Source organism: Apodemus sylvaticus, chromosome 20 (genome assembly GCF_947179515.1).
Source record: "Apodemus sylvaticus chromosome 20, mApoSyl1.1, whole genome shotgun sequence".
In the NCBI taxonomy this organism is placed as follows: domain Eukaryota; kingdom Metazoa; phylum Chordata; class Mammalia; order Rodentia; family Muridae; genus Apodemus; species Apodemus sylvaticus.
In genome coordinates, this window is record NC_067491.1 from 10,262,363 (window position 1) to 10,275,349 (window position 12,987).

General features: G+C 44.7%; 1 protein-coding gene across 2 annotated transcripts in view; it reads left to right on the plus strand.

The window, feature by feature from the left end:
- Positions 1–262: 262 nt before the first annotated feature.
- Mon2 (MON2 homolog, regulator of endosome-to-Golgi trafficking) overlaps positions 263–12,987 on the plus strand; it is a 77,000-nt gene continuing 64,275 nt past the window's right edge. For both annotated transcript variants that reach the window (XM_052164659.1, XM_052164660.1), the window contains exons 1-2: positions 263–761; positions 10,660–10,723. In XM_052164659.1, coding sequence (XP_052020619.1) covers positions 651–761; positions 10,660–10,723 — 175 coding nt within the window. In that variant the 5' untranslated portion in view covers positions 263–650. The remainder of the gene's footprint in view (positions 762–10,659; positions 10,724–12,987) is intronic.

Genomic DNA, 12,987 nt, shown 5'->3' on the forward strand with positions numbered 1-12,987 from the left:
AGAAGAGAATGGATCACAAATACACCTAGGGAGACACCTCCTATTATCCCCAGGTTACCACCCAGCGAAAAGGAAGCAGGACGCGCCTGCGCAGCCGTGCCGGCCACCTGCGTGGACGGCGGGGGCGGGGTCCGCGCTGCCCAGCTGGAGCTAGTCCGGGTTTCTCGCTCGGCCCCGCCCCTCCAGAGGCTCGCCTCCGGATTGGTCCGGGCGGGGGCGGGGCCCGGAGTCCGGAAGTGCGGCTGACGTGTCCGGGCCGCGCTCGGAATTGTGGGCGACTCAGCTAATGGCGTCGGCGAGTCTAGGCACCCGGGGTGGGCATCGCTGAAGCTTGTGGCCAGCTCGGCCGGCGACGCCCGCCGTGGCCAGGCCCCGCGGCAGCGGGAGGGACCTGCCCGTCTGGTGGGCTCCTGGGCCGGCGCCGGTGGTGGAGCCTGGTGGGGTAGCACTGCTGCGGGCAGGTCTCGGCAAGCAGCCGGCGGCGGTGCGGGGCGGCGGGGGAAGAGCTCGGGCGCGCCTCGGGAGACGCAGCCCAGCCCGGGCCGGCTGCGGAAGGTTGAGGAGCCTCCGGCTCTCTGCCGGCCGCGCAAGCAGCTGACAGTGCCTGCTTGGTAGTGCCGGTCCCAGATCGGCAGGGACCTGGGGGGACCATGTCCTGCACCAACAGCCCCGAGGCTGTGAAGAAACTGCTGGAGAATATGCAGAGCGACCTGCGGGCCTTGTCACTAGAATGCAAGAAGAAGTTCCCACCTGTCAAGGAGGTATGCCTCAGACGACGTCAGGGAGAACGTCGCGAGCGCTCCCTGGTCCTAGTAGACCTGTTCCTCGAGTCCCCAACCCTATACTCATTTTCATTCCGCCAGTTCAGTTTGAGTCGGTGATTGCTTCGTAGGATTCTTTTGAGAGTTCCAGGGAGGCTTGATTTCTTCCATTCTCTTGTCTTGTTTATTTCGGAATGAAGTTCCTTGAATGAGCCGATTTAGTGGAGTCAGGTGTATTGCTCCTAAAAATGACTATCCATCATTGTAGCGGACTGCATACTCCACACAAATGTGTGCATAGTGTATGAATGTCACTCGCTTGGAAACATTTCCTTCTTGTCTGTGGTATTCAGCCTAACTAAAAATCTCATCTTCGTGATAAACTAGAGCACCGAAATTATAGCAGATGGTCAAGGCCTACGATAACTGTTAAACCCTCCACAAACAGCATTCTAGTAGGATGCTTTGCAAAACAAATGCACCTGAGTCTAGCCTCTTGGCTCCATCCAATACGTTTGTTTTTTTCAGCTGTAGGATACGGTCAAAATGTGGTACCGGGTATAGGAGGCCGGGTGTGGTAGCCAAACTTTTAGCTTCAGTATTCAGACGCAAGAGGATCTGTGAGTTAGAGTGGACACCAGGACAACCAGGTACATAAAGAGACCTGGTTTCAAAAACCGATGGTGGTAGTGATGAGGGCAGCGGCTCACAGGAAGATCATCAGGAAGCTCAATGTATGCTAATACAAATTTACAGATATTGAGTTGGAAAATTTAGTTTAATCACTAATCCCAGACTTTTTTTCTTTTAAGATTCCATTTTTGTTGAAATGTTTTAAAAACCACTCTTTCATATTTTTAAAATAATGTAGTTCAGGGGGCAGGCTCAACAGTTAAGAGCACTTGTTGCTCTCACAGAATTTCCTTGTTCAATTCCCAGCACCTACATGGTGACTCACAACCTTGTATAATTACAGTTTTCAAGGGATCTGAACCCCTTCAACTGGCCTCCGAAGACACCAGGCACACATGTGGCGTACAGGCATACATACAAGTAAAACACCCATACAAATAAAACAAAAATGAATAAATCTTAAAAAAAAAAACCTTTAAAAACAATGTAGTTCAAAGATAGGTAAAAATAGTTATTTAATTTTATTTCCTAGTTAATATAGCTTAGTATACCCACAATTCAACATACTATTTGCTATTAAAAGTTACAACGTGAGTTCATATTTTTCTACTTACAGTTATCTTTATGCTTACTGTAAAAAGTTTTATAATTAGAACTTGACTAGTAAAGCTTAGAATGTAGACTTATCAGGAATCTTGAGGTTTTCTCTGAGTGCCTTGCATCTACCTGTTTTCAGTGAATTCCAGTTTCTTTAATGAGCTACTACCCAGGATGGAGATCGTAGGTATCATTTTGAGGAACACACTATGTTTTATTTCAGAGAACTACTAATTTGCTTTAGCATTGATTTTCTTTGTTGTCTCTGTATCATCTGTTGAAAGCTATAGTAGATAGTTTTAAAGAATTAGGATATTTTACCAGGTGTGATGGGTCACACATGTAATTCCAGCTCATAGTTTGATGAGGCAGGAGGGTGGACAAGAATTTGAGACCAACCTGGGGCTACAGAGTGGGATCCTGTTGAAATATCCCCACTCCTGCACATTTGTGCGCTCTCTCTCTCTCTCTCTCTCTCTCTCTCTCACACACACACACACACACACACCTTGCAGAGATAGAGAGGTAATATTTACTGTAAAAATCATTTAGAAAACATCAGACCCTATTGTAATTTCAGCAGTAATTTCTAGAACTGTGGCTCCACAGTCTTAGTAAATCTTGTTGAGAGCTGTGGCTCCTCCCTCTGTGCTACAGGCTCCTGAGCTTTAGCCTTGGAATGTAATGGATGCCTTCTGTGGTATTTTTATTGGGAGAAAACACTCTTCCAACAGGTAGCTTACAAAGTTCTAGAACTCACTCCACTCCTAATCCTGGAACTCTCCTTACAGCTCTAGTGCAAGATATTGTATGTGGCACATGTTCCATAAGGATTTGCTGAATTTGTCTTACTGGGACTAGACAGATGGCTCAGTGGTTAAGACCACTGGCTGTTCTTCCAGCGGACATGGGTTGATTCCCAGCACCCATATGGTGCTCTAAACTCTGTAACTCAAATCGAAGAGGACAGGGTGCCCTTTCTGGCTTTCACTGGCACCAGGGACACGAGAACCACATACAGGCAGACTCACACTGTCACACCTGGTGATAAGCACCTTCACTACAGAGCCATCCTGCCGACCCTGTCTCTCTTGATATCACAGAGTCAATAAAGCATAGATGACAAATAGTGGTTCCGGGCTGTGCACCTCCGAGCTTTCTGCTGTTACCTGGTGCCTTGGTAGAGTGTTTGCCCAAATCAGAGGTTCCCCCTGGCAGAGCTTTGGTTCTGTGTTAATTGGTGGCTGCTGAAGACTCAGTGACAGAATGCCTTCCACTGCCACAGCAGGACTCTCTGTCCTTTTATTAGGGATCTGAGGCTAAGATTCTTGCTTCTGTGTGTGGATTCAGACCTCATATTCAGGACAGTGAAGAATAGAGGCCGGAAAATCTAGCTGTGCTTAGTTGAAAGCTGTTTTAGTGTAGAAGTTTATAATGTAGTACTATTATTTCCCCCATGATGGGTGGTCTTTCTCTCAAGAGTACAATAGAATAAATTCCTGTTTTATATATTGAAATCATAAGAATAGAGACAAATACATGATTGTTTGCATTGTATCGATTACTTCACAGCATTGTGCTTTGATGACAGAAATAAAGACACTGTCTATGACTTTAAATCATCTTTAGTCTTTTTCTCTCTTTTCTTCAAGGTACTTTTAACCAAGAACAAAACTAGTTTGTGCTAATAGTCCAGACCATCTTATTAATCTCTTAAGAGTAAAACATGGAAAAAAAAACTAACAAAAATACCTTTCTTTTCATGAAATTAGCTTGATTGAATAAAATATAACCTTTACAACAGTGTAGGAATCTTTGCATCTTTCAACATACTACTTTAAATATCTTATAGAGAGGCACATCTAGAACCTAGCACTTAGAAGGCTGAAGCAGGAGGCTCTCCAGTTCCACACCAGACAGAGCTACATAACAAGATTCTGTTTCAGAAGAAAAAGAAGGCAGGTGTAGTGTCACCCACAGCACTTGGGAGGCAAAAGTAGTCAGGTCTCTTTGAGTTTGAGGCCAGCTTCAGGCTGGCCTGGGCTACCTATCAACACACTGTCTCAAAGAAGAAGAGAATGAGACAAATCAGTCTCACTTTACACATGAGGAGGTTCAGAGGGTTCAGTACGATGGCAAAGCTGGAAGTGGAGGGACTGGATGTGACTCCCTGTGTACTCGTCTATAAGTCTCTCCTCTCCATAGCATCCTGGAGATGCCTCACTGTTACTATTGTCTGTCTGCATCATTGCTTAGGGCTGTTGACCATTCCTTCCCCCTTGAAGCGTTTTCAGTTTGAGGTTTGTAGCGCACGCACTGTTAGTGTCTCCTCTCTCAGGAGTCCTGTTCTTTATGTGTGGCTGTATCCTGGATTGTCTCCAGCGCTTTCCTCACACTCTGCCCTGCACGCTGCCACTCCCCTTGCTTGTGGCCTTACTGATGCCAGTGGCTTTATCTGTGCCATCCACTCTGGTTTCCACCAGCTTGTAACACCTACCAGAATATCTCCACATAGTTCAGATAGACTTCTTGTCATTGGGCCGCCTTTGTGACAGCCCTGTCCTTTGTCTTGTTCCTGGTCACATCACGTTGCTTACGTTACTGTGTATGGCTGCCTTTGCCCTCTGGCTGCTTCCTGTCCTTACTGGCTTTCTTCTCCCCATTTTCTCATGTACTGTCCTACCCTGGGTTTTAATATCATACCTGACTTTTGATGCTTATCAAGGACATAAGTAACTTAGCACTCTTGGTTGCTACCATGTGATCATTAAGTTCCTTGGGATAGCACTCATACCTGCTGGTGTCCTCATCCTTACACGCTTTATTTAGGCAGCGATCATACGGTACTCTTCCACCTGCCCCTGCTTCTTCATACGGTACTCTTCCACCTGCCCCTGCTTCTTCCACCTTTCATACTTTGGATCCTGAGGTCCCCTATACTAGTTTGCCATTGGCTCCTTCCTCCCCACCCCCACCCCGCCCATTTAGAATCCTGTCTTGTATTAACTCCATCCTGAGTTCTTCCCAGCCCATTTATCATCAAGTCAGTCCCAGGTACTTTCACTCACCCCTTGTCCGTCCATCCGTCCGTCCATCTATCCATCCGTCCATCCATCCATCCATCCGTCCGTCCATCCATCCATATATCTGCGAGATTATCTGTGAACACTTAACCGTGCACCAAGTGCAAGCTGGCTGCTGAGTAAAAGCCCCTGCCCAGGCTCCCATGTTTGTCTGTCTAGTGTGCTCTCCTCTGCGCAAACCAAACCAAAAAACCTTTCCCTTAAGCTTATTGCATAAGCTATTTTCTTTACCTCTTACACGTTTCCTTCTGTTGTGCTTTGAGTTTTTCCTGCTCTTTCGTAATTAAGTCCTAAAGGATTACTATTGCATCTCACCTATCCAGCCACTGTGGCTATATACCCAGGACTTGTGAACTAGATCCTTTACTGAAGTGTAAAGTTTGAAGCTAGGGCTGGGAAAGAGAGAGGCATGCTGGCATGCCCTATGGATATTAGCCACCTCTCTGCCCCCTGCATTCCAGTCTTCCATTTTACTTACTAAGGGAAGTGTATTTCTTGGAAACCATGAATTGGGATTTTTCATATGTGGTGGTTGAAACTATAATTGTAGGATAATTGAACAATTGTAGGATAATTGAACATTACAGAATTATTTTACTAATTTCAATATTTTAATGTGTAATTGTTTTTATTTTTGTTTTTGTTTTTGTTTTTTTTGGTTTTTTCGAGACAGGGTTTCTCTGTAGACCAGGCTGGCCTCAAACTCAGAAATCCGCCTACCTGTGCCTCCCAAGTGCTAGGATTACAGGCGTGTGCCACCACCACCCGGCTGTTTGTTTTTGAGACAGGGTTTTTCTGTGTAGCCTTGACTGTCCTGGAACTCATTCTGTATACCAGGCTGGCCTCGAACTCAGAAATCCACCTGCCTCTGCCTCCCAGAGTGCTGGGACAAAAGGTGTGGCCACCACCGCCTGGCTGTGTAATTGTTTTATGAGAATATTGTCCCTTAAGGGCTGTTCTGTGTCATCTTAGCACTCTCAAGTGTGTATTTCACGTTAGGTCTTAGCATTTACCTGACTAAATGTAAAAAGTCTTCCAGGCATCCCCATACCTCCTTTGTGTCTCATGAACACGTTATGTTTTCTAAGTTGAAAACAAGTTAAATTTCACATTTTTTTCTTTAATTTGCATTTCACTGCTGTTCTCTATGAATAATTTAGAGAATAATGCTGTTCTCTAGGAATTTTGAAAAATTTGTTATAACTTTAGATTACTTTTCTCATGAGGTGCAAAAGATATATTTGTTAAAAGCAGAAACATGAGTTTTTATGAAAGGAAGCAACATTTAAAGCCAGGTGTTGGTTTTTTGTTTTTAAAACAGTCTCATGTACCCGGCTGGCCTTGAACTTATTTTTGAGTGAAGCTGGTCTTGAACTCCTGAACCTCCTGCTACCCTCACCCTCCTGTTGGGATGATAGACACGCGCCACCATTCCTAGTTTATAAACATTAAAGGAAAGGAATCTGGAGAGAACTCAGGTTTGGTTTCCAGCGCCCACATGGCAGTTCCCACCCATCCATAAGTCCTGTGCCAGAATGTCCAGCGCCCTCTTGTGACCTCTGTAAGTACTGAGCACGCACACAGTGCACATACACATGCAGGCAGAGCACTCCTACACATTTAAAAAGAAATTCCACCTCTCCCCCCACGTCACAACATAAAGCATACTTCTAGTTAAAAATAAAGTAAAAAGGCTTCCAGGTTAAAATCCACGGAAAGACTCAGCTTTCTTTCTAGTTAGTGTCATAGGAATGTGGGGGGTGAACAGGTGCAGTTATTCTTGTTGCCAAGATTGAAGGCAGCCTGAGGATGAGCCTGTCATGTGGCAGATCCGAACCCACACCAGAGTGACAGAGCAATAAACCAGACATCCATCTAGTGGATTTGTGAGTTGGTGGGTCAGAGTTCTTGGGATTTTTTTTTTCTTTTTGTGAGGCACCTCTCTTTTAAGTGAGTTTGAATTTTCATACCATTTTAACTTTTCATTTAGAAACCTTTATTATGGCCCGGCGGTGATGGCACACGCCTGTAATCCCAGCACTCTGGGAGGCGGAGGCAGGTGGATTTCTGAGTGAGTTCCAGGACAGCCAAGGCTATACAGAGAAACCCTGTCTCGAAAAAACCAAGTCCTCCCCCCCCCCCAAAAAAAAAAGAAAGAAAGAAAGAAACCTTTATTATGTGGCTGCTTATTTAAAAGGAGGTACGGTAAGCACTAATAATGTAAGGGCTTATGGTGAATGGGCGCTGCATTCCCAGTGAGAGGTCTGCACAGTACTGAAGGTGAAGAGCCTTTAGTGATGTGTGACTTAGACATGAATAGCTGTCCCGTAGAAAATGTGTCCCTGGTGACGCCAAAACAGTGTCCTCATGGAAAGAGCCTGCCCCACAGCCCTGAAGGTCCCATATTGTTGGCAGTGTGTGAGCCTCACAGAGCATCACAGCTGTGAGACTTAGGGTTTGGATTTGTGACTGTGTAGATGTTGTAATTTTAAGAAGTCTAGAGTTTCTTCTTTGACTCTTTCTTGTTGTTGTTTTGTTTGCTTGCTTCCCTGCTTCAGTGCTTCCTGCAGAATAGGAAGGGAAGTACCCTGTGACTAAATTACAGCTCTAACCCAAAGGGGGTGTTCTTTGCTGTGCGTATATATACTTAGTTTGTCAGAGTAGCGGCAGTTCTAGTAAATTTTTCCTTTTAGAAGATTTTCCTACACTTCTTAATTTTGAGGAATACTTCATTTGTCTGTTTGCTCATTCATTCATTAGCAGTGTTAGATACTGAACCCAAGAACATGTATGCTAGGAAGCACAGTGCCGCCCACCTACTTCCCCAGCCCATAATTCTGAGATATGCAAATAAGGGGGGGATGCAAGTGACCCATTGACAGCTAAGGCACTGAATAATGGAGGACGTGGTTATTCAATGGAAGACATGCTATTCAATTCAATCCCTGTTTGTGGGATGAAGATGCTCGTATGAGTGATTAGTGGCCAGATGGGTAATGCTACTGTTCAGAACTAAATGAGAATTTGAATAAGATGAAACACAGTTTACTGGCTAAGGAGGTGGCCCTTCAGAATAGAGGAAGATGGTGACTTGTTTGTTTGTTTATTGTCTTGAATTTAAGTATAAACACTCAAGTTGATTAAGCCCTACTCTTCAGGATATGGGTTAAGAACAGAGATATAATTTAGGATTTGTAAGCATTTTGAAAATCATTAAAATCATAAAATTGTGGGATTGGTCATGAAGAGTTTTTGGAGTCAGAATGAGGCCAAGGCTCTTCTGCGTGAGGTACAGTGACTAAAAGAGACTCTCATCTCAATCGCGATGAGTATTAAATGCAGCAGGGTGTGAAAGACTTCCTCTGTCCCCCAGCTCTCTGTGCCCTCGGAAACACACCCGCATCATCTATGCAGGTCTAAAGAACTGGCAACTGTTCCCTGACTCTTCCTGAACTCAGGAGAGAAATTAACCAAGTTTATAGTTGATTTATACAGTGAGTGATCATAGGAAGTACTTTACATTTTTATTAACATTATAAAAGATCTGTTTACTTTTATAATTTTTGCCTGCATGTCTGTCTGCGCACCATGCGTATGTATTTCCATGGAGGCCAGAAGAGGCAGTTATATCACCTGAAGCTGGAGTTACAGGTTTTGTTGAACCCTGGTCCTCTGAAAGAGTAGCCAGTGCTCTTAACTGCTGAGCTGAGCTATTTCTCCGGTCATAATTTTTTGTTTTGTTTTGGGCTGGTGTTTCACTTAAGCCTAAACTAGCTGAGCGCAGGCATCTGTCCTGCCTCACTCATTCTTCCAGCTTAGTGAGAATAGAGTTGCCACCATTCCCAGCAGAAGACACTTTCCTCACATCTCTAAGCCTTTGTACAGAGATGCTTGTTTCTATAGACCTCATTTTCTACAGGTCTCTCTAGATTGTAACTAAGTTTTTCAAACCTTATTTTTAATGATGGTTCTTAAATGCTTTAACCTCCCTTCTAGCCCACCACCCACCAGAGGTAGTGGGAAAGAAAGGATATGGGGTAACTGGACCTGTTTGAAAGGTTCTTTGGAACAACTCCCATCTGTGTTGTCTGGAAATCAGCAGTTCAGTTCACAAGTTAGCAGGCAGTGGCAGCTCAATCCACTCGCAAACACTTCACAGATACACCAGCAGTCCAGTTTGATAGAGTTGGTTAGCAACAGCGGTGACTCTGCCTAGCAGACAGCCAGACCTCAGCCTCAGTTCAAGTCAGCAGCAGGGACCAGGAGGGACGCCAGGAGAAGTTCTTGGCTGTGCCTCTCTCAGGGAAGTGAAGATCAGCAAAGATGTGAGACCGCAAGCGTTGCCCAGCTGGCTGTACCAGCAGGCCAACCTGTCTCTGTCACTCTGTGGAGTCCTGTTTATACCCTCCACACATCACGTGGCCTCCACAGGCTCGCCTCTGCACATGTATTCAGTCAGCCTTAGTACATGGAAGAACTACAGCACACCAGCAGGGTTTTGGTGCCTTTCTTTCTATGGCTTCCTGACAAATGTAGCTCAACCACGCATTGCAAGGCGGTACATGCATGTCGTTAGCAAAGACTCCTTCATCACATGTCCTTTCACGTACTTGCTTTAGCAGAACATCCTCCCTCCTGGGTTGCTTCAGCAAAACGTTCCTTCACGAGTCTGCCTGGGCCTTTCGCCTGTGCCAAGTTCAGTTAAACATTCCTTCACGTATTTGTCCCAGCCAACCGACTTTCCAGAGGACCCTTAGTTTCCACTTGAGTGGACGACGTAGGCTATGCTGGCATTACGATGGCATGAAGGAAGACTGCAGTTGGGTTGGGGGACTTTGATAGATGTGTTTTAAAAATAAACATGTTTAGTAAAATTTTCTAGCAACACATGTTGTAAACAGTGGGGGATGATGAAGTAGGTCTAATGTCTAAGACAGTGAACAGTCTGGTGCTTCCTTACAGTTAGAGAGAACTGTGACTTCCCCTCGTGTGTGTGTGTGTGTGTGTGTGTGTTCGTGTGTTCGTGTGCACGTGTGCACTCAGGACTTGATGTTAGACTGTAGCACCCACATTGGATGGCTCACAAACATAACTCCAATTCCAAGTGACTCAGTGCTCCCTCAGACCTCTATGACTCCCCACAAACACCTACATATAAATAAAATACATCTTTAAAATATAGAAAGCAAAAAGTAGAACTGGCTTGTTAGTTCGTGACAGTAATTTCACTTGATTTTGAGGCTTTACAGTGTGCAGTAGAGAAAGGGGAGATGTGTGCAAAGAGGAGAAGAATTTCGTTCTTCTCACTGGGTTTTTGCTTGTTGTATTTTGTGAATATATAATCTGTACAATGTTGAGGCATTCCAGGTATGCCTTAGGCATATGAAGACATCAGGCATGGTGCATTCTGCGTGTGAGTGGCCCAGATGACGATGGGGCTCCGTGTTGTGTGTGTGCCTCAAGGGTCTCTAGTCTGCAAAATGCACATGGGAGTGATTCTTTGTGCTTTGAATTTCGTGTTTATTTCTCACACAGAATTCCTGTTTATAGTAAGTTTTATTTTCTAATTATTTTTGTTCCTCCAGGCTGCTGAATCGGGAATAATAAAAGTTAAAACAATAGCTGCAAGAAACACCGAAATTTTAGCAGGTAATTTTTTTTTTTGGCTTTAAATTCAATTAGTAGTGAAGATTTTACTAATAGTTAAATAGACTCTTAAAACTGTCAGTGCTTTGAGCATCTGCCTCCTGCACCAGAGTGTGGTGTTCATACACATGGTATAGAAGTGAACTGATTGTATTTCCCAGAGGTGAAAGCTGTGGCATTCGTGCAGTGAGAGGCCTTAACGCCGCCAGTCCCTCTGAGCCAAGGTTTTCTTACTCGCCTTTGCTCTCCTCTCCACCCCCACTGCTCGGCCGACACACTCTACCCGCGGAGGGTACCCACGTGGCTGCTTTCACTGTGTTGACTGACAAGCTGTACTTTGACCATCTTCAGCATCACACAGACAGTTCATGAGGTGATGCTGGGCGTGTCCCTACACTGACGTACAGCCTGGACCCAGGGCTGCGGCCACGAGATGGAAGAACAAGAAAATGGAGGGGTTTGTTTGCTGTGTGTTTGCAAACCTTCGCTGGACTGGGCATTCGGGAGTGATGGCCAAGGGCTTCTCTCTGACTGGCTCTTCTTCCCCATCTGCTCCCCATTCGTCTCCTTTGGTCCCTTCCGACCTTGCACAGCAGTGAGCATGGGTGAGCGGGAGTCGGGAGTCTGTCTTCTTGGCTCAGCAGATTAAGGTGCCTGCTTCAGCAGCAGGGTTAGACGGAGCGGGTGTGTGCCTCGCTGTTTCGGGGCTGCACGCTAATTCCCCTCGAGTGCTCCGTGCTCAGCCTCAGTGCTCAGCCCTGCTGTGGCCCAGCTCCATGAGCCTTACAGCTCAGCAGTGCTGGAGAAAGGCAGGCTGGCCCACACAGCTTCCATATCACACTCTGGACATAAACCTTGAGTTAAAAAATTGGGAGTTTCTGATTTAGAGATGTTACCCCATTACAACGTGACATAAAGACTTAACAAGAGTGCCTCTCCCTTAGGCCTCTCCGCTTGACTGGAAATTGGCCAGAGGTTAGTTTTCCTAAGTCGTATCCTTCTCGCACAGCTTCTTCCCTGTCACTTAACTGTTTATCAAACGCAACATACTTGTGTGACACTTGTCGCAGCAGGGAGTGGTGCTCTCTGTGTATGCAGGAGGGTGAAAGAAAGCAGAGGTGTGTGTTGGGACTGAGACTGTGGATAAGGAGGTTTTGGAGGGGGATAGTGGGTGGACTGGCTGCTTATCCTGTGAGGTAGTGCTGTTTAAAGGTAATTTATGGCCTGGATGTTTAAACATGGAGACTTATTACAGTTGAATCAGAATATCATTGTAAAATATTTACTTTTGCTGATATGATAACAAATCCTTAATTATTCTTCAGTAATACTTTTCATTGTTCTTATAGTTGATAGAAGATCGTCTAAGAGTCAGTTGTACTCTAGTACTGTGTACAGAGTGAAATATCTAAGCTTACAGAAGAATAAGAGACTTAGAGTTGTTGAGATGGCTGAGGGGGTGAAGGAGCTCGCCCCCAGCCTGAGGCCTCCCCTTCGGGTTTGACACCCACATGATGAAAAGAAAGAAGGACGGTTGCAGGTTACTTCCTGACTTCCACATGTGTGCTGGGTACAGGCACACCCCTCTACCTGCAAAGTTATAAGTAAATAGATATTTTAAAGAATAAGACATTTTAATATGTAGCTACATTATTGATTTCATCGTAATATAGGTAATATTTCACATCACAGATCTTTATACTTTAGGCTACATATTTTCTAGGAACATTTATCTAAGGAGATAGATCAGCATTTAAACTTGTCCTCGTATGTTTGTTTATTATTTTATGAGTACTCTGTTGCATATACATCTGCATGCCAGCAGAGGGCGTCAGATCCCATTACAGATGGCTGTGAGCAACCATGTGGGTGCTGGGAGTTGAACTCAGGGCCTCTAGAAGAGCAGCCAGTGCTCTTAACAGCTGAGCCATCTCTCCAGCCTTGTCCTAGCATTTTTTAATGATGTATTTATAGCGGTTGATACCTACGTATATTGATTTCATTGATATCTCGTCATTTTGAAAATCAAAGGCTCTTACAAAGTTTTAAACTGGTCAGTATGTAGTTTCTAAATTACCTAGTTAGTTCAGAATATAATTAATACTGAGAAATATTTTAATATTTTAATTCCCCAATAATTTTTTATTTTTTTATAAGCTTTGAGACCATCAAATACTAATTTGGTCCTATAACAAATATCAAAGTTCCCAAACAATTGAGGACACTCCAGTGAGCCAGGATATTGAATTCTTACATGTCTCTGTATG